The sequence below is a fragment of the Corvus cornix genome, chromosome 2 (assembly GCF_000738735.6).
Source record: "Corvus cornix cornix isolate S_Up_H32 chromosome 2, ASM73873v5, whole genome shotgun sequence".
Classification (NCBI taxonomy): domain Eukaryota; kingdom Metazoa; phylum Chordata; class Aves; order Passeriformes; family Corvidae; genus Corvus; species Corvus cornix.
The window spans coordinates 127,495,998-127,518,278 of NC_046333.1; the positions used below are offsets into that span (position 1 = coordinate 127,495,998).

Here is a 22,281-nt window from a genome sequence, read left to right on the forward strand (position 1 = left end):
GAGTGTTGAAAGCAAACCAAAAAATTGATTGAGGAGAAACAGCCTCTTACGGTCTCTCTCTCTCCCTCTCTCAGACACGTCTAAGAGGAGGCAAAATTTAGTCGAAAGTGCATTAATATCAGTAACTGTTAATTAGTACTTAATCATATGACAAATTCCGACATTATATCCATATCTTGCGTGTGGTGAGAACACTCAAATCTCATTAGTTTCTCCAGAAATCAAGAGCCCTAAACATACAGCAAGTGTGAGCTTGAAATAAAACCATACAAATCCACTTAGGTGTCTTGCTTTAAGTTTGACTCTGTCAAACTCATTTGACTGTATATCCTGCACTTTTGGATAGCTTAATCTCAAGTAGTTAAGTAATGATACCACAGTCACTGAGAAAAATTTAACTGTGAACAAGGCAGGTGCAAAAGTAGAGAAGAGGAGGGGGCGATAACTGAGATGTGTGTTTAGTGTCACAGAGCTGTATGTGCATCAGGAATTCAATAAACTACCTACCTTCTGTTGGCAAAAAAACCCCCAACATTTAGGAGCAGCATGAAAAATTTTCCTAGATCAAATGCATCTTTGTTTTTATAAAGTGCCATGAGCATCAAAATTCTTAGTTTGAATTTTTGACTGCTCCTGTGAGTGATGAGCTGTTCAGTGAGGTACAATGTAGGCACAAGTACAATGAGGTACTTCATAAGAATCTACGGAATAGAGTTATCATGTCTCTTCAAGAGTTTTAATTTTGTTTAATGAATCTCTGGCAAATGGTGCTATTGTCTTTAGTGTGCGCTGGGATGACCTCACAAAAACTAATCAAATTCTATTTTATTAATTTATTATAATTCCAAAATAATATTTAGAATTGCATTTATAAACATTCTGTCTTCCAGTTAAACACTGTTTATGAAGATGGCAGTCTTCAGCTGGTGAGCACTGATATGCCAACGAGCCCATGCTTTCTGGTGATATTCTTAAACCAACAGTGATTTTCAGTGAATGAAAAAAAAATCCTGTGAAATCCTACAGCCAGAACTTCACATTGATATCAGTAACACAGGGTCTACTTACCCGAAACTTCACAGTGCTGTGGTAGAATTTCTTCGTTTCCACTTTGTCTGACTACAGTGACAATGAAAGGAGAAAAAGTCATAGTCAGGAACAGAATGTCAAGGATGACCCTCTGCTACTCAACAATAGTAGGGGTGATGACAGTTAAGTTAATGATGGTCTAAAAGTATGAATGGAGAAACATCTGTAGATATTTCTGAGAAGTAGTACTTTTATTAGTCTAGCTTACATTAGATCAGATTTTATTATAACTGCTTGAAAAAATGAGGGCTGGGGTTTGTCTGATTTTTTCCCATCTGGATGTTGGTCTAGAAAAACACATTACATTTTTTCCTCAAAACTTCCCTCCTGAGACATCTGTACCACTTCGTGCTCAAGCCAACCCCCTTCAATTTCACAGCAAAAAAATGCTTTTATCTGCAGTGATTCAAAGAAAAATGAAAAGAATGTTTTTAATGATGCTGTACAAAATTAGCTCTTTGAATGCTAGCATTAACATGCTAGCATTACTAGCATTATAATAATCAACACTGCATTCATTACCAATGATTAGCTTTTTATTTTTAAATTGTTCTTCACGGGAACTGATGCTAATATAATAAGAAAGGGTAATCACAAGTATATAAAGAAATTTATCTATTATACTTTCTGTATTTATATCAGGGAAACTTCAAAAATAGATTTAAGATCTTAATAATATTTCCATGCCAACTTTCACTATTATCAGTTTAAACACTGAACTAAATGCAGGAGATCAGGCAGCAGATGATTTCTGTGCACTAAAATCTGTGAATTGTAGAGACAGTTTCAAGGGAAATACAAGCTGAGCTTCGTATCTTAGAGTTTTAACTTTGTTCATAAAAACTGAGTTTTGTGGGATTTAGGCAAGATCCAGTTGCTGAATGTCTTGGTGTGGAAAAACTCATTCCACTGCTCTGCATTTAATACCTATTGAAATGATATTTTCACAGTTTTGTCTGTAAAGGTGTCAGTAATATTGTGTATGTACAATGTATAAAATTTTTTGTAAAAGCACTGAACTAAAGCTAGTTCCAAATTAGATTTGAGGATATATAATTGTGAATTTTCTGTCTGTTAGGCACAGTAATGTCATGCTGAAGTTATCAAACCTTTTTTTTTTTCTGAATTAAGTTCCTTTTTTCTGTAAGAAGTCAAAGAATCAAAAGCAGAGAAGACTTTGAAGAAATGTTAATGCTCTAGATACCCTTTGGTAGGGTAAGGGCAAGCTTTCAGGTAGCTGATTAAAATTTTATTTTGCATTTTTTCTATAAAAAGATAACACAAAAATAGTAGCAAGAATCAAAATTGAACATACATATTTTCCCAAAACAAATGATCTCAAATGAATTATTTTCAAAATATCCTAAAATTACAGGGATTTGCTCTGATTTTGGAAAAAAATAAAACCACCATCTCACAATGCCCTGTCTTCAACTATGATTCTGGCACAAGGCAAATAGAAAGGTGAAATTTCATACAAGCATACCAACAGATGCATATATGCATGAATACATATGATATAATCACGGATTCCAGGGACGAGTCTGTTTAGAGCTATATGCCTGTTTCAGCTGCTCTCATCTGTTACTTTCAAATCTGTTTTTTTCAATTTTTAAGGATTTAGGTAATGGATATGTTTCTTCCTGCACAGGATAATGGAACATCAGCGTAGAATGGAAGGTCAGTGAAGAAGAATATATGTATCCTTTGATAAACAAAAAAGTTACATCGATTTGACGTAGTGATAAAAAAGAAGTGTCAGATTGGATGAATTTCTATACTCTAACACACAACTGCTGCCCGTGGAAGTCCCACTTCCAATACTTACTATTATATCTCCCCCTCTGATAAACCGCACTCGGGGCTGGAAAATTATTAAGTCACACAGGTAGCAAATGTCACACATTACATCAATGACAAACCAGTATATTGTGTTACTGGGAGTTTGATATGGGAACACGTAGCGCAGGGGAATAAACCAGCAATTCCAGTTATAGGCGATTGTCACAAGCATGAGCCATGCCACATAACGGCGATCTGAAAGGAAAAACACTGGATGTAGAGGGAGGCATGAACTTGGAGTCGATTGTCATTCTTCTAGACACATTCATTCTGCTGCAGTCTCTAGGAGTGCTTCTACCCAGAGCAACCTACCATTCTCCCTTTTGCAACTGGACATGCTGCTAAGGTGATACAGCTTGGAAACAGGAGTCACACAAGGACTGTGCAAAAATGAGAGCAAATAGAATTCAGTGCATCTGAAGAAACTTATACGACCGTTTTGCATGCTGCTCGTGTATATTATATGTGACAAAAGAATTATTTGTCTCTAATGAATGGTACAAATTCCAGGTCAAGAAACAGAACACTTGGGTTGTGATTCTGGTCAGTTTGCATAACATCTTTGTGCATACCATCTTTACAACTGGTGTCACTTCTCCCTGTTTGTAATAAATATTGTTTAGGACAGGACCTCTGTGTCCCTGGGAGCTGCAAACTGGAATGTGTATCTTATGGTGGCTCACAGGTGCCGTGCAAAACCAGGCCACTTCAATATGACTTAACCCCAGCCTATTAAACAGCTTTTAATTTACCTGTGTATGAGTCAATTGTATCTGGTAGCTTCATATACTCCATGTATTTTTTCAGTGGAGGTTTCTTGAATTTACAGCACAGCATATCACAGTAATGATCCTCCTCTGGCTTTGTTTCTGCCTCCTCTTTCTTTTCTTCTTTTTTTTCATCTTTTTTTTCTTCTTTTGGTGGGGCTGGAGGCTTCTTTGGTGCTAGACACATAGATTACCAAAAACACTGACATTTTAATAATGGCTCAATTAATACACCCTGTTTTAACATGAGCAAAAGCTTCATTATGTTGAAATATCTTCTACAAACCCTGGGCAGTGACTAAAGTTATAATTCATTATATTAAATACATAGAAAAACACTTGAAGAATAAAATCACCACTGGTATAAATATGTGCATCTGCTATCATGAACAGGGCACTTATGTTACACAGTACAATCTCTATATTGCTGAATTTCCCTGGACAGTGCCTGTAAGTTATGCCTTTTATAAGATTGACAAGAAAACTGCTAATTTATAATTCAGCATTCATTAATGCAACTGAGCATTTCTCCTTACATGACTGTTGCAAAGAATGAATGCAGTGAGGGTGGAGATAAGAAAAGACACCTGTGCCATGGGCTGACCTCTCCCCTCCCCTGATACCTGATATGTGAGATGCAGCAGGTGAAACTAGTGGGAAGCCTATGGTTTTGTACATTTCTAGGCTTATAAAAGTCTTGTAGCACTCCTTCAAACCCCGTTCTGCCTTTGAGCTGGATACTGTTGTTTGCACATGTGTCCTATTAATTCTGGTGGCTTTATCTCTGATTAGGATACACAGTCTTAGCAGTAAACTGGCAAACTGAATCTATAATAAGTTAGGAAATAAAGGTCATAAGTTCTACAAAGAGAACAAAAGTGGTAGATGAGCAAAGAAATAATTTTTTAAAAGAAATTTGCTTATCAGTTGGAATAGTTTATTATTCTTGAGGCACCATTTTTTACAGCTTTTTAAAAAACACATAAGTGATGAACGGCTTTTAGAAAGTGCCAGAACATAAAATCACCACACTCAATTCTTTGTGGAAAGGGAAAGTCAAACTTTCCCCTGGAGAGGAAAAGCACTGGTTTTTGTTTTATGTTTCATATTTTGTCAAAAGTCAATGATTAATTAATGTCAGATGAGTCTGCTCTATTTAAAGCATGGACTTAAAGTCCTCAGTGTGTCCAGATTTCTGTCAAAGCTAAAATTTTATTTACTTTATTTACGCAGCAGGTCTCATAGCAAAGTGACTAACATCCACTCATAAGATATATATGTTTCTTTATATGTTTCCAATTCATCTCCATGAATAAACATATCTGGAGGTTATTTCAAAATACAGACAACTTCTTGACACGGATGATTCTAGATACTGCCTCTGGTTTTTCCCCAAATTCTTCAGTGATGTCATTCAAAGGGACATTGTACCTAAGGACTCCGGCTTACTGTAGAGAAATAGGGATAAATTGACTTCTGTGGGCACAAAGTGATCCTTTCCCGTGGATAAACATTCTATACTTACAAAATAATTATCACAGTATTTTCTGTTGCCACAAAATTATTTTCAGTTTTAAGCTGAACAAATGCACAACTATTTCTAGAATCACTTACAAGCTGTAGGACTTCCTTCAGGTGAAGATATCACTGGGTCATTCAGCTTTTCCTTATAGACATCTGCCCTTTCACGCAATCTTTTGACAATCACTTGAAGCTGGGCATCAGCCAACTCATTTCTTTGTAAACCTGGATGTTTTGGGTTCTGTACGCTAATTAAAACAAAAGAGAAGAAAAGGTTAACGTACTGGAAAAGAATGGAAGGAAACAGTGGTAATTCTATTTCTGAGCTGAAGTCACACATTAAGATTGGATCTTTACTGAGCACAGTGCATATTCATATCACTTAATTCATGCTAATTGGAAACCTAAGTTACCTCCTCTTACCTTCTGCTCATGCCAGCAGCAGTCTGTGTGTTATTTCGAGCAGAGAAGGTCAGGGTACCCTGTTTAGCCTACTGCACTAATGGCTGCCCACCACTGATTTCCACCAAGTTCTACTGTGGCTGTGTAAGGCCTAGAGCTTGCCTGATGTATTGACTAAGTTACAAGGCATTCTCTTCACATCTGTGTATAAAAATGTGCTCGTTGTTATACGGTAGTGTCCTAATGATGACAGGAAATGCAGATAGGGAGGAGAGACTTATGCTTACTTTATAATTTCTAATGTTGGGAAAATTGATTTCATCTATGTTTTTTATGGTTTGTTATGGCTAACATGAGGTAAAAAAAATGCATCTGTTTTCAGTGGAAAAAAACCACTGGTCTTCTTGCTGAGGTTTCCTTTTTTTCTGCTAAGAGTTTGCTCAGGGTCATAGTAACACTAAGCTGATATTCCAGCACTCACAGCCTCTCTTCAAATCTGAGGACTATTGACTTTCAAACACCTGAAAACTCATACTCTGCATTGAAACTAATGCTTTCATTAGGTTTTATGCATGCTGGACAGTCAAATAGAAAATCTTGGTGAAAGCGATTCTTGATCAGCTCTTCTGTGCTTATTCTTACCTGAAATTTCATCCTCGATTACTTGCTACTGTCTGATTATGCAGACTGGGGTTGTTTTTGAGTGCCACTCAGCTGTCAGCTGGGGCACACATTTGGACTTCCTCTATGTAGAGACCAGGACATGGGATTATTTTCTATATCCTTAACTCAACACTTCTCAGCTGATGTGACACACCGATGTCAGAGATGGCTGGAAATAGCTGTGACAGCCACAGGGTAGCTCAAGGGCTCCTCCTGGACTGGTCAAAATTGCCACCCCTGTACTGAAATCCTGAAAGTTATGCCTGATATAGGGGCTACAGCAGGGAATTGTTCTTTCTTCCTTATCAGTTTTTCAGCTCTGTCCCAAATACCACAAGGATGTGGCTACAGCAAGAGCAGCAGCAGACCAAGAGTGACATATGCTTGAAATGTCTGGATTCTTGAGAAAATCTTCCCAAATGTGAGTAGAGGGGAAAGTGGTATGACAGTAGGGAAGAAATGAAAACCACTGCAAAATGATCTTTGAATAAACACCATGTCTCCTCAAGACCTAAACCTACTTTGAAATTTCTAACAGAAGGAGCTGTAACTAAAAAAAGAGTGTGTCAGTGTGGGATGTGTGTAGCTTTTTGAGAAGCAGTTTTCTGGAGACCCAACACAAATCACAATGCCCAAGGAAGTATAACTTAAGCATGCGAAAATCCTTCAGCAATAAAACCATTGGATAAAATGGAGATATGCTGTTAGAAGCAGTAGAAGAAGCAAAAGCTTGGAATTACATACTTGTCATTCCTCTAATTTAAGTCTTGTATACTGTCTAATTCTTAAAACTCCCCAGACAGGAGATTAATCAAAACAGTCCTGATACATTTTGTAATCTCATCACAGTTCCTTTTGTGTCACATTGCCCCTTTGCCCAGGCTATCTGCTATGTAATGACATCCTTTCTTGTTTTGAGCTAACATCTCACAATTAGTTTCTGCAAAGAATTTAAAGTAACTCTTAGTCTTTGCTGTTGCTGTATTTGGTCAGGTGGTTAGCTATCTTATAGTTAGATACCACTTACCATAAGTGTCATGCCAAAGGCCCCTTCTATCTTCTTTCTAGGAATAAGCTACAAATTGCTTGGGATTTTCCTCTTATTTCACAGACTTTCCAACAAAAGTTAAAGTCTCCTCTACCATGAATTTGGTGCAATGTAGCACACAGGAACCATGTTTCCATTTGGCACTGATTAGAATCTGTGTGACTTAGTTTAAAGTTATTTGCCCCACAGTTGATGAGAAATTGATTTTCCTTGGCCTACTGCTCATTTGGCTTGCATTACCTCCTACTCCATTATTTTCTTGTAATGAAATGCTTACTTTAAATTTTGTTTGGTTAATACGGATGGAAGAGGCTGCATGTTGAACACTGCTAATTTGAGGATGTTTATTTTATATGTACTTTGTGTGGAGGTGCACTTTAAATTGCCTGGGCTAATGAAGCCCATTTAAACTTCACAAAATCGCTTTTAATTAAACTTGACTCCTCTTGCATGATGTGGTGCTATGCTACGATTTGGTTCTAAGCTGTTATTATTCAAGTCTTTTTTTCTTTAAACCATTTATTTTTTGACCTTTGTGTGGTATGTTACAACAGGCCTAGGTCTATATTTCTTACTCTCAATGTAGTCCTGTACAGAGTGGAAATGTTGATTCCCTGCACAAGTAGTAATTTCATGTGGCCTAGGAAATGAAAATCTGGACTGCAACTCATGTGCTATGCACACAGTCTCGTTACTACCTCAAACATATTTTGTTTAACGATAACAATATATGTAACATGAGAAGTGTAATAGTAATATAGTTTTCTGATATTTTTGATTTGTAGATTTTATTTTTGTAACTTGTAGATTTAAACTTGTTTGTTTAGTGATAAAATTGCAATGCCTTTATTCTCCCCAAGCCACAAGAGAAGATTTAGACACCTATAGAATATTTAAAGAATGTCACCTTGAAATAGGCTATGGAAATACTGTGTTGAGTGTACTAATGTATGCAACAGCTGTCAAGTACTGTGGCTTGAAAGTTTTCTGTGTTAAGAGTACAAACAAACAGTGATAAAAAATACAATAGTTGTTTCAGAAGGTTTGCCCTTTTCTAAGTTGCAATTTAGGGTTTAATTCCTTCCTGTTTCTGGCCATAAACACCAAATACCTGAGTTTGATTCCATCTTTTATCTACCAGGTGACCCCTGAGAAAATGTATTTCATAAATCTATGCTGCCTGGAAAATATCCATAACACTTTTTGCTGATTTCAGTTATAACCCTCTTTTTTTGCAGCACTTAAGATAACTTTCTGCTAATTACATGGAAATAGAGTTCTTGATCTTGCAATAGAGCTTTGAATGCTTTTATTGAGCTCTGACACTGTGATTTAGGATTGCATTTACAATCTGTGTCCTGAAAAAAATAATTTGTCTTTTCTGAATAAATTATGAGGAATCTCTAATTCAGATAAACAAATTTCAGAAGGATATGATAATACGCAAAACATGATGGTATAGATGAGAAAGATTTCGATGAGACAGAAGAATGTCATTCCAGGCATCATGAAATGTACTGATTCAAAAACACATCCTCAGTTTTTGCTGACACTCCCAGTGTGAGTAATGCCATAGAAGCCCTGAGATCCAAGCCTAAGATCACTCATCCTAAATTACTAGGAAAACTAGTAATAGAAGAAACCCAACATGTTAGTCACTTGGTACAGCAATAGAGGTATTCCAAAAAGCTAACTTTCACTATTTTTATTATGCTGTCTTTATTGTCCAAAGAAGGCTTCCCTGAGGAGAGGTTCAGAATGACTGAAGTAGGTTTCTGCTCTGAATTGCCTGTGAAGAGAGACTATTCTCCTTTACCTGCACAGGATGCTGATGGTGTTTTAGGAGTGAGCTTTAATATTCTCTTTCATGATTTTGGTACAAAATGTAGCAGTGTACTAATGATGTTTAATAAGACATTGGATTTGGAAGATTAAAAAGTAGGAATGATTCCTATGCAGGAAAATTTGAATTATTTAGTCCAAGTAATAGAAATGAGGGCAAATCTAATGTCCCATACTGCAGATATATACTTAAAATCAGTTTGTAAGAATTTATGCTGTAAATGCTGGGATCATCAGTTGCAGGTGACAAAAGGATAAATATCCAAGTGTTTAGTCAAGGGGAAGATGCCTATGAGCCATACATAATCTGGCTATGAAAAACACCGGTGCGAATGTAACTGTAGGTGCATATGACATACTGCCAGGGAAGTAAGGATCAGTATTGGGATATAAGCCCATGAGAGAGTTATTCTGACCAGCTATACTCAAAAGGTGAATTCCCATAGGAGATTCTAGAAAGTCTCTTAGAATGGCCAAGGCTACTGGGAACATGACTTTGAAAAGCACAACAAAGCAGATTGAGACATAATAAGATCATTGTCTATCAGTTCAAATTTTGATGGAGAACGATGGGAAAAGAGGCATTTGATCTGAGAAAAATTATTGTGAGAAGAATAGATGTGAGTAGAAGTGCAGTGAATTCGCATGAGTTAAACGTCTGAAGAAAGTGTTCAAGCCTTTAATGACCAGAATTCTAGGCAGCCTTTTACTATGAGGGAGGAGAGGTTGAAACAAGTGTGACAGACTTCAAGATTATATTAGCTAAGATTGTGAAAACTGTTGTAGGCTGGGATTCCCAACAAAGCAAAAGAATATATATATCATGACAGGAAGTCCTTTTCAGCAAACAAACTTGAAATATATAAAGGTTTGGGAAGTGGGTAAGTGACTTAACCTGTATATTTACCACCTACTTAGTCTACTTCTTCCAAAAATCTTAAGAGCTCAAGAGTTAAGAAAGTAAATTTCTAAGTTAAATATATTATCTTAAGGTCTTGGAACAAGCTGTTCACACATTAGATTCCATGAAATTTCAAAAAGCTCTTAATTAAATTTTAATTTTCCTTAACGGTCTTCAAACTAGTGTCTTCCTCTGACCCATCATCTTTTCCTGTAATCACAGAATCATCAAATTTGGAAGAGAACTTCAAGATCATCTAGTCCAACAGTCAACCCAGCACCGTCATAATTATTCCTAAACCAAGTGCCACATTCAGATGCGTGCCTGAGCAATTTATTCCAATGCCTGACCACTCTTTCAGTGATATTTTTTTTCTGATATCTAGTCTGAACCACCCTTGGCAAGGGAAAGTGTCTAATAAAAACCCATCTTTACTGATACAGAAGATTGTCTATTTGCTGCATTTTTGAAATACTGGCATTATATTAACTTTTCTTTGCAATAAAACAGAACAAAACACATTTTTATTTTTATTTTATTTTAGGATTGTTCTTGATAACACAATTTTATTTTAAACTGATTTTCCTTTCCCTTACTATATATTTTATTACCTTTTTCATTAATTTAACCATAGTGATATCATAATATTTGGGTTGGTTTTGGTTTTAGGTATATATAAGCAAGAATGGGCCATAAGCATTTATGAGCTTTATGCAGACAACATATAAATAAATCTTTCCATTGGAATTCATGACTTTCCCTTAGTTCAGAATCTTTGTGCAGAAATCTGGCTTGTTTGGGCCCTATGCAACTGTTCTTGAAATAAAATGCAGAGATCATCCATTTCCCAGATCTCACGTTGTATTCATAAAGCAAAACAGATATGGAAGTAACAGTTTTCAAGGAAGGCACTATCTCTCAGACTTATCTACTCATATTGAACTCAGAACAAACTTCTTGATGCAATGCAGACTGAAATCTAATAATCTAGGCTGCAGAGATTCCTGCTTTTTAGCTCAATTTTTTTTCACAGCAACTACTTTGACAATCCTCCTAGTTATTCAATCACAACAATCTGTGAATCCTCTAATCTTCTTTACAGTACTCTCTAAGGGGAAGTCTGTCTCAATGCTGAACACATGGAACTCTCACTGAGGTACCAGATTAAAATGTGAATAAGATTTTATTTTAATTAAAAATTCTGCAGTAGGAACTATAAAAGTAGTAGAAAGAAAGAAGTATGAATGTTGAAAGTATCAATTAGCTATGAAAAAAATCACCTTTCCTTAAGGTAACTGGTGATATAAAATTTTTTAATTGCACTAGCTATTTACTATAATGTGTAAAATAAGGACAGCATAATTTCTAATACTAATTGCTTTAGAACAAAGGTATAGTCTAAGGAAGTAATCCTCATTTATTTCCTTATCTGGTGCTGTTGTGTCATTGGGGCTTTCTTATCTGTAAGTAATTAAATCTGTCTGGGGCATCTGCCGCTTACCAGGAATTTAAAAAGATATTTCTTATAATGTACACATAATGTCTGTTACATTCAAACACATTTAAATGCAAACTCATAACTTATGAGTCTATAATTTATGGCCATGTAAAAAATAATTTAATCCGAGTAGGATCTGGTGCTGTACAGAATTCATGAGCACAGCACAAACCCTTCTTCCTATTTTCTATCTTTCAGTTTTTCTTAATATGCAGGGAATTATAAGTTAAAATGAAAATGCCATAAAATTTCCCATTATGAATGCTTTAAAAGGCTGGAAAAAAGTTTCAAATTTTAAGAAATTAATTTCCAATAGATGCTTTCATTTCTCATCTGTTTTCATAGACTCCCTAAAATAATCATACAACCATAAGGCTGTAGAGAAGTTTGAGACATCCTGTCCCCACAGTTCAAAGCAGGATGAGGTACACCTGACAGATTCTTATCTAGCCTTTTCTTAAATATGTCTAGCCATGGCTATTCCATAATCTTCCCAAAGAATTTATTTATGTGCTTCATTTTACAATTTTTTTTCTCAATGTAAATCTATTTTGGTACAATCTGTCCTATGCACTTTGAACATGGGGTAAAATGTATTGTCCCTTCTCTTTCATCTCAGTTGTTGGCCATTTGAACATTTTAATTTTCTCACTTTTTTTTTTTTCAGGTTTTTTTTCAAACAAAAAAAGATTTGGTACAAGGGTAATAATTGTACCAAATAATTACCAATAATTATAGTTAATTCTATAATTTTCAGTGTGTGTTCCCAAATAAGAATTGTTTTGCTGATATTAGCTTCAGGAAGCTATATTTAAACTAGCAAAATTAGAAATGAAAGAGAAAAAGTAATGGCATAGTTTCAGCTTGTGTGGCAACTAAAGTTGCTCCAGTACAGGGAACCCTGACAGACTTATACTGTACACTGAGCTTCATGCCATGGCCATTGTTGCCTAGGCTAATTATATAAAATTGTCTTGGTGTTACAAATCTACCTTCATTAGGGTAAACTGTTATACAGCAACCTGTGTAGGAACTCACTACACGTACCTTTCCCAGGATCACAAAGAAACATGGAGACAAAGAACGTATTCCTCTGAGATGACTTCCATTTACAGCTATTTAAGACCATCATTTCCCGTTCTGCAAGACCCTGACACATTCCTTTCCAAATGCAACAAAGTAGGCATGTTCCCTGCAGACACTGGCCATCACATTTCTTCTCCTGAATATCATTTACCCAGGGCACTGAACAAAACTGGGCTGCCAGATGTGTTTGACTTCTTATCCTCATATCTCCACCTGTCACTGTTTCCTCTGTTCCTCTCTGGGGCTGTACAACATGGGATGTTTTCATCCTAAATTGCTAAGATTTGGAAAATGAGTAAATAACTGGAGACAGGGTGTTTTAATAAAATATGTTGGACAAGGTTAAACATAGGCATGAATATTTACACTTGTCATGGAGTAATAATAAGTTTACTTTTACTAAATGATAATAAGCATTATGTCTTAGATTTATATGTCTTTTAGATTTATCAAGAAAGGCCTTGATATATTTGCAAGTGTTTGGTACAAATGTGATTTAAATACAAATGCAATTTAAATAGAAATGTTTTATATTACATATAGTAGTGTACCTGTCACAATGCTCATTGCTTTGCTTTTTTCCCCCAAAAATTACTCAACATATAATAGCAGAGATAACATTTTGAATAAATTATAATTTCTTCCTTAACAAAAATTTCTTCTTAGTCTGGAAAATATTAGGTAAATGGAGGATTTACACAAAATGCACAGAAATTGCTTCTAATTAAAGAAATCAATCAGTGGCAAAGTATGACAAACTATACTCTTACTTTGTTACATATTCAAAAAACCCAATTTCTTCCATTGATACAGTTAGCAATGAATATATGTGAATATTATGAGCACATGATTTGAAATAACACAAGGGGAAAAAAAGCAGCATTTCAGTTTGTATAATGACATTCCTATCCTTTCCTTGCTTCATTTAATCTTCAATGAAAAACTTCTGAATCCACTACTTTTTAATTTCAGGCTACCGACTTGATTGCCATGCAGAGTGAGTGACATTAAATAGCAAGGGTAACTGCATCCTGCAGATCGGATAGAATTTAAAGGCTCTAGGAAAATACATCTCAGCAAAGATTACAGCAAGTTTAATCCATTTTGGTACAGGCAGCACACCACCACCTTTCTATTTAATTTGCGGGTTCTCAATGTAGTGATTTCAGAAACTCAAGTCTGAGAACTAGAAGTGACAAGTTCTGAAAAAAAAGGCTAAGTAGAAGGAATATAAGTGCTAAGAAAAGTATTTTTATTTTTTAACACATTAATGTCTTTTCAGTCAGGCTTAAAAAACATACTGGGTGCATTCTATCTGTTTACAATTTCAAGTACTCTAGTGATAGCTAGAAACAACTAAGGAAATGTATTAGCCTCTCCATAAAATGTAATTGTGTTTAATCTGGGATTTTTCATAAGGCCCAGCACTGGCCTTGTTTTACTTCATCTAAATTTGATTGGAGTTTATTGCCATGAGTGTCATTTTCTTACATCCCCAGTGTTCCTACAGCAATCAAGGATTTCTAGACACTCTGCAGAGGGTTGATACTGGGTCTGTCTCACTAATGTGCTGAGATTTTGTTATTGTGATAGGACATGGTTCCTCTAAGGTGCATCTACTTGGTGAATTGATGTGTTGTAACTAGTGGATGGCAAGCAGTAATAAGCACAGTAATTTTCTTGGTCGAGGTTACTGAGGTAAATGAAGTGCATTACTCACTAAGAAGATGCTACCAGCAGGAGTTCTCTTTATTAACCTAGCTATGCACCACATAGCAAATTGCCTCTTAATCTTTGTTTTGTTTTCTTTTCTTGCTATTAGCCAAATTAAAGAGGAAAAAAAAGTCTTCTTTATAGAAGGACTGGTAGAGTCTATTAAGTAATAGGATGTGGATATGAGAAAGGCAAACCACAAGCATGAAGTTCAGTTTACCTGAACCACCCATGCTCATATGGAAGTTTGCAGTACTGGAGCTCCCTTTTTTTGGAAAATGTTGAAAGTTGTGTTTCTGCATTTGAAAAAGCAGAATCAGATGAGTACACTTTCTGGGTGGGAATGCTGGGGTTTTTTGTATAATTTTAATATTTTATTAAAATTTCTTTAGTGCATTTTATATTAACATATTTTGTTTGTAATAGCTAGATTCTGAAGGTGGCATATCAGATGCAATGTTTTGTTCCTCTCTAAACATAACTGAGCATATGTAAGATTTTGAGATAAAATCTAAAAGCATAGGAAGTCCCAGTTACCTACTGCATTTCTTCTTCCTTTACGTGGTCTTGAATATTTAGCCTCCAAATATGGATTATTATTTTATGCAGTATTTTGCGCAGTGGGGTTCATGATCTTTGTCTGGGGTTTCAGTGTACTGCCTTAGTATAAATAGTACATTGTAATCTCTTTGGTAATCTGGGAAGATGAAGTGCTTTTACAAATTCGACAGGGCTTAAAGGCTTTTAAGACACAGAGGAGAGGTCATAGAAGCTCTTTGTGTCCCTCCATTTTCTGTGATCTTTGCTCTCAGATGCTTTGTTTACCTTCTTCCATACTCTACTTTTTCCAGGACTTGCTGCAACTTTTTTGTTTTGTACCTTGAAGCTTTGTGCTAGTTTCTTGTTAATAAGACTCCCCTGTCTTCTATTAGAGTGCAAATGAGGTGCTGAGCATTCTTCTGCTCCCTCATTTCTTGCTGTGAGGAGACAGTGTAGTCTCAGCCCACCCTTCCAGAGATTATTATTGCTCAGCAAATAGCTATTAATGAAAATTACCTGTTTTTCTGTTACATTATCAATAAACATAGAGGAGAGAAAAAAAAATATTGGAAGACAGAGCCAGTTTGTGTGCAATTCTATCCAAGCCATTAGGAAGCAGACATTAAATTTTTCAGTCACTAGGCTGTAATTCAGCACTTGGCACATCATCCATTCTTCTGGGTTTCTTCTTTCAGATGTAGTGTTCAGATGGCTGAGACCAGTGCTGTGTGTCTCTACTCTTTATTAACATCCATCACTGTGTACTGCAGTATTTTAGAAAATGAGGGAGGGAAAGACCTTTTTTTCCCCCCTCCCCCCCATTTCTATATTTATTTATTTATTTTTGTTTTTAAATTTTTTTGCAGGCAAACAATGTCTATGGGAATTTTTAGGAGCAAATGCAGTCTTTTTCAGTGTTGTCATTCACTTAGCAAGCAAAAAAAATATTTGCTCTTTTAGAGGAAATTAAAAAAATGTGCTGTTCCAAACAGGAAAACTGCCTTTTCCCCTCTTCCTTATTCTATGTGTCTGAGCCTGCACAGGTGCATTTTAAAAAATTAAATGTCCTAGTAACAGCAGATAAGGCGAAAACTTTTCTATTAACATTTCCATGAAAGTTTATGTGCTCTGGATGTATATGATTTGTGAAAAAATATATACCCACAAACTTTATTTCATTATGTATATTATTCAGAGTCAATAGGCATGCTGATGACTTTTTGCACATCAAATAAATTTTGGTTAAAGTTTGACTCTTGACAGACAATTAGAATAAGAAAATAGTCTATATAAATTAATTGCCCTGGGACTTCCAACAGGACTTCCACCCACACTCTATTGCCCATGGGTCTTTGTTGTTCACTTCAGGTCAGGCCTTGGTCACTGCCTGAGTTATGTCTAGGTGTGTCTACCTCCAGTTCTCTCTGGTCCTGCCTCCTACATAGACTTTGGACCTGTTTTGTAGCCTTGTCTCCCACCTTGTCTCTGACCCTGTCTTTTTTGCTCCTGACTGGACTCCCTGGATGGACTCTAAACCTGGTCCATCACTTTGCCTTTTGCTAGGATCTTGCTCTGCTTGCTATGTTCAGACCCTGTGAGGCTGAACCTTGCTGGTTAAGGGCACTGCTTGTGCTAAGGTTATCCTTGGCTCCCATCCCCTCTTCTCTCAGTGGGCCCTTGCTGCAACCTGAAATATTTTTGGGCAGAGTCAAAAATTCCAGTTAAGGAAATTCTACCTTTATTTTGCCAATCTTGATTTCCATAACAATATCATAGAATCACAGAATTGTTCAGTTTCCAAGAGACCTTTAAAGACCTTTAGTCCATCCCATCTGCTTTGGGCAGGGACATTGTCCACTAGATCAAGTCGCTCAGAGCCATGTCCAACCTGGCCTTGAACACTTCCACAAATGGGACATCCACAACTTCTCTGACAAACCAGTGTCTCACCACTCTCATCACAAAAAATTTCATCCTCATATCTAGTCTAAATCTGCTCCCTTTAAAATCATTACCCCTTGTAGTATTGCAAGAACAATCACAATTCTCTTAGCCTTTCCTCATAGGAGAGGTGCTCCACCTTTCTGATTATTTTTATGGCTCTCTCTAGACCAAGTCAATGTCTTTTTTGTACTGAGGACTCCAGAGCTGGATGAAGCACTTCTGGTGGAGTCTCAGCAGAGTGGAGTAGAGGAGGATAAATCACCTCCCTCAACCTGCTGGCCACACTGTTTTTGATGCAGCCCAGGAAACAGTTGGGTCTCTGAGTTCTGAGCACACATTGCCATCCCACAGCTAATTTTTCATTCACCAATATTCCTCCAAGACCTTTCCTGCAGGTCTGCTCTCAGTCTGTTCATCACGCAGGCTCTATGGATACTGGTGATTACTGTGACCCATGTGCAGAACATTGCACTTGGTGTTTTTGAACTTAATGAGGTTTGTGCAGGCCCACCTCTGAAGCCTGTCAAGGTCCCTCTGGATGGCATCCATTCCCTCCAGTGTGTCAACTGCACCACACAGTTTGGTGTTGCCCAAGAGACAACATTACCCATTACTAATCTCTGTTTGAGCAGTATACAAATATGGATTAAACAATGGCAGAGAAAACTCCTGGAAAATGGGACTCTTAGTTGACTATCCTGACTGTCCTAACAGTCCTTGATATGGCTTTGACTAGTAAAACTAACATTTTCCCAAATAACTCCCAGGTATGGAAATACCTAGAAATTAGCAACAAGCAAACTCTTCAGGAGGCATTTTTGTATTGTTCTAGTTGGCCTCAGTGCTAGACAGTGATTTGAGCATGTTTTATTTGCTGCTTCTTTTGTAGATCACATGTATCTATTTGACTCCAATTCTCAGCTTTTCTCGCATGATGAAGGCTGTTGATTTCCCTAAAAATATTCTAGTGAGCAAATTTGAGCACATAGACTCAATAAGGCAGTAACCTTGATCAGGAATGGTGTCTAAATAGACTTCCATGAACCTTAAGAAGCAACGAATTAAATTCTCTCAAAGGCACATTTTAAAAATCATTCTCCCTCCAGCTCTGAGAGTCATACAACAGATCTGGTTAGTTTAGTTTCATGCCAGTGCATGAAAGGTACACCAGCCCTGTACCTTCCAGCCTCTACTGCATAATTTAGTGGGTAATTGTTTTGATTGTAAATTTACCAAATATTTACTGTATTTTTAGAAGCTGTTGCTCAAATTAGACTGACTAGGTATATCTGGATACACACATGACACTGAGTCAGAACACCTCTGAGGAAGCAATGTTTAACATAAATATTTTAAATTTCCTTTTAACAGACAGATTTTGTTTCTACTAATAAGCAACATACCCTTTTGTTTCATAAGCCAACAGTAATTATGTTAACCATGGTTACAAGATTTACCAGTGGAACTGTAAGCATTGAGTAACATATTGTATGATGACAAAAAAGGGAGATTCTTATCTAGGTTTTCATTTTTAACCTACTGTTTCACATTGAAGTGACTAAGTTATTTATAACTTTTCCATTCTTTCTAGTCAGAGTTATTTTTAATTGCATCTATTATTTTATAGAGGCATGTGCAGTAGCATTTTGCTTGATTATTTCCAGACACAAAGTCTGTCTTAGTAAAGGGGACGAAATAGATAATCATCTCTATAAATTAACTCCATGTCAGGGAAAGACTTTTTCTTTGTGTTATTAGGATAATCAAAATAATAGAAGGCAAAGACAAGCAGGAGGAGTTTCTACGCTGTTCTGTATTGAGTGTATCTGTTTTTCTCCACTCAAAGTGATCTCAAAAGGCAGAAACTTCATTATGCATGGCAATAGGCCATGTGAGAGCAAAGACTTGGAGCTGACTGACTAGATAACAGCTTTTTATAAAAGGATCTGGAGGTCCTGGTGGACAACAAATTGAACATGAATCCACAGTGTGTTCTTGGAGCAATGAAAGCTAACTACACATTCTGATTTAGAAAGAGCACCAGAGGCACACAGGAAGAGAATGAGAGGCAAAAGAAGCAACTCAGAGCAAAGGAAAAATTAATTCTATTTAATTTTTGTAGTAAGGGTGGTCAAAGGGTGGACCAGATTGCCCAGAAAAACCATGAAAACTCCATTCTTGATTATATAGACTCAATTATATTGAAAAAAGTTTGGGGTGCCTTGATCTAACCTGGGAGTTGGGTCTAACCTCTAAATATTTTCAGCAGGAATTTGGACCTCATTCCTTCTGAGGAACAACCTGAGCTGTTCTATGAAGAACTTTATTTTCTACAGTGACAGAGACAGTGACAAGTGCACACTCCACAAGTTTGCAGATGACACCAAGTTGAGTGGTGTGATTGACACGCCTGAAGGATAGGCTGCCATCCAAAGGGAGGACCTGGACAAATTTGAGAATTGGGTATACAGGAATCTCATGAAGTTCAACAAAGTCAACTACGAGGTCCTGCACCTGGGTCTGGGCAACCCCCAGTATTAATACAGGCTGGACATGAAGAGATAGAGAACAGACTTAGGGAGAAGGACTTGGATGTGCTGGTGGATGGAAAGCTGGGTATGACTCAGCAATGTGCACTTGCAGCCAAAAAATCCAACTGTATCCTGGACTGCATCAAAAGAAATGCCAGCAGGGAGAGGGAGGTGATTCTATCCCTCTCTGCTCTACATGGAGCACTGTATTCAGCTCTGAAGTCCTCAGCCTGTCATAGACCTGTTGTCGCAGGCCTAAAGGAGAGCCAAAAATATGATCAGAAGGCTGGGGCACCTTTCCTATGAGGAAAGGCTGAGACAGTTGAGGTTTTTCAGCCTGGAGAAGAGATGGCTCCAGGGAGATCTTATTGGTGGCCTTTTAGTATTTAAGGGGGGCCTATAAGAAAGATGGGGCAAACATTTTAGCAGGGGTTGTGACATGACAAGGTTTAACTGTTTTAAACTTAGAGAGGGCAGATGTAGATTAGATATAAGGAAGAAATTTTTTACAATGTGAGTGGTGGAACACTGGCACCTGTTACGCAGAGAGGTGGTGGATACCCCACCCCCGGAAACATTCAAGGTCAGCTGGGATGGGGCTTTGAGCACCCTGATCCACTTATAGCTGTCCCTGCTCACTGCAGAGGGGTTGGACTCAATGACCTTTAAAGGTCCCTTTCAACCCAAAGAATTCTGTGATTCCATGAATCTATGAATCTCTGCTTCTCAAATGACTGTGGACTATTCCAAGTTTATTGTTTTCTAGACTTCATGTATATTTCTATTTTAGCAAAGCAGTCACCTCAGCTTTTTACAAAGGTTGAATGACCCTAGATTTTCCCCTGAAGGAATATTACTGTTTCATTTATTTGTCTCTTTTGAGAAAGAGATAGTACTAATCTTCTGATTGTGGAGACTTGTAGGTACAAAAATGCTGTTAGTGAGGATCTTCTTGTTATTTTCTAAGTCCGTGAGAGACTTTTCTCTCTCACAGAAGAGGTAGCAGGGAATGTAAACAACCAAGCCACCTGCAACCTTGGAAAGTCTTGTTTATGGTGTAGTAGAAAATATTTTGATAATGGATGTTTTAGGATTTTGGCCAATCACCCCCAAGGGGTGGCTGGTCCTTTGTCCAATTAGACTATGAAGAAAAAAATCTATAAAAGAGTTTGTAAAATAATTAAATAAATCAATCTTGCTGCACAATTCCTGCCTGCTGGATCTTCTCCTCCTCCTCCTCCCTATGGCTGCGGGACACGGTGATATATCGTAGGAACCAGGCCTGCGGTAATAGAGACTAATGCTGATTTAATGCTATAACTTAAAAAAAAAAGTGCAGGGTAAAAAGTTTCAAGCCAGAATGATGTGACAAACATTCTAGGGCAGCATTCTGGGACTTTCTTCTTCTCTAAGAAATAGTAATAATTGAGCAGCAGCACTGTTAAAATTAGCATATAACTGCAGTTGAGCAAATCCTTTTCCTCGTTCCTGCGATTTAGGATGCTGTACACAACAAACCAACAAAAGCATGTAATAAATGAATGCCTCATATATATGCTACCTTGAAATTGAAATAAAGCTCTTCAGATCCTTACAGGAGGGACTTTTAAAGAACTGATATATGGCCCACAGAAATGCTAATTCAGGATGTCAGGTAGAAATTTCAAATTTTTTAATTGAATTTACTCACTTAGCATCTTCTTTCCCATCTTTGAGTTGATGCTCTTCCGGTTGAGGGGTCTTAGCTAGTTCAGCTGAATTTTCAGGTTTTGAAGGCTCAGGTGCTTTTGCTGATCCTGTACCTAGAAAAAAGGTTTTAGTTTTTGAAAATGAATTTTTAAAGAATTATTATAATACTTTTAGAATTACTATAATACTTCTGTCTGACATTATTTCTTCAGTGGACATGCACTAAAAGACACTGCTTCTGGGACCTGACCTTTGAACAATTTCCTGCATAAATCTATTTCAGTGCCAACTGTACACAACATGTTTATGATAACTACACCTTTTAGAATATGTAATTTACTTGTGGTTTTTAACTAGATTCATCAGTAGCTAGCTCAACAATGGTCAATTCAGAGCTTTTCTGAATTTATAAGGGACAAGAAGTCATGCAGCATGGTAGAAGATAGATAGATCTGTCCAGAAGTGCCTTGCGAAATACAGGAAGAAAAATGAGGAGTAGCTTATTTGCTTATGAATAGAAACGCTAATAAAATTATTTATACTTCAGTGTTTGTACTGCATTGAAGATGTTGTTGCTTCAGCTGCCATGACAGTCCTGTTCATTGCTGAGTAAATGATGATTGAAATATATCATTAACGATGTGGGTATGTTGTACTTTGTCTAGTCTATTTCTTCATTTCTGTTACTAGTAACTTTTTCAAAGGAATCTAAGCAGGAAATCTGTAGAGTTTGAAACAAATGGTATAGTCTCTTGCCATTTAAATGGCCTTAAGTGATGATTTCTTATAATTAGTAGCATGTCTTTGTTTTAAACTTTCATGTTGAAAAATAATTTGATAACCCTCATCAGTCTGACACTTTGCATAATGGGTTTTCAAAAAGCAGAATGTTGTGGGCCTAAAGATAACATTGGAAGAGCTGGCAAATTTCTTTTTAGTTTCAGCCTGCTCATGTAGGACCAATTCCACTATCGTAAAACTGAAGGCATTAGTCCTAGAAGACCTTTTCCCAGAGATGAAGCTGTTGTTACAGGCAGATTTGTCATTGCTGGGAGACAGCAAAACACAAACAACACAACACAAGAGCTGTCATTCTTGCAATAGTCATTTTGATTCTACTAAAGCTCTCAGTCCAGGGTATGAAAGTGTTGGTGGATCCAAAAATCTCTGTCATAGAGCTAGCCTAAAGAGGTGTTGCAAACTTC

The 22,281-nt window shown here is 36.9% G+C and overlaps 1 protein-coding gene across 1 annotated transcript in view; it reads right to left on the minus strand.

Annotated features, from left to right (window-relative positions):
- CNGB3 (cyclic nucleotide gated channel subunit beta 3) overlaps positions 1–22,281 on the minus strand; it is a 62,310-nt gene that overhangs the window by 28,900 nt on the left and 11,129 nt on the right. The window contains exons 3-7 of the mRNA XM_010405009.4: positions 21,078–21,189; positions 5,313–5,467; positions 3,684–3,875; positions 2,918–3,126; positions 1,069–1,119 (exon numbers count right to left, since the gene is read on the minus strand). Coding sequence (XP_010403311.2) covers positions 1,069–1,119; positions 2,918–3,126; positions 3,684–3,875; positions 5,313–5,467; positions 21,078–21,189 — 719 coding nt within the window. The remainder of the gene's footprint in view (positions 1–1,068; positions 1,120–2,917; positions 3,127–3,683; positions 3,876–5,312; positions 5,468–21,077; positions 21,190–22,281) is intronic.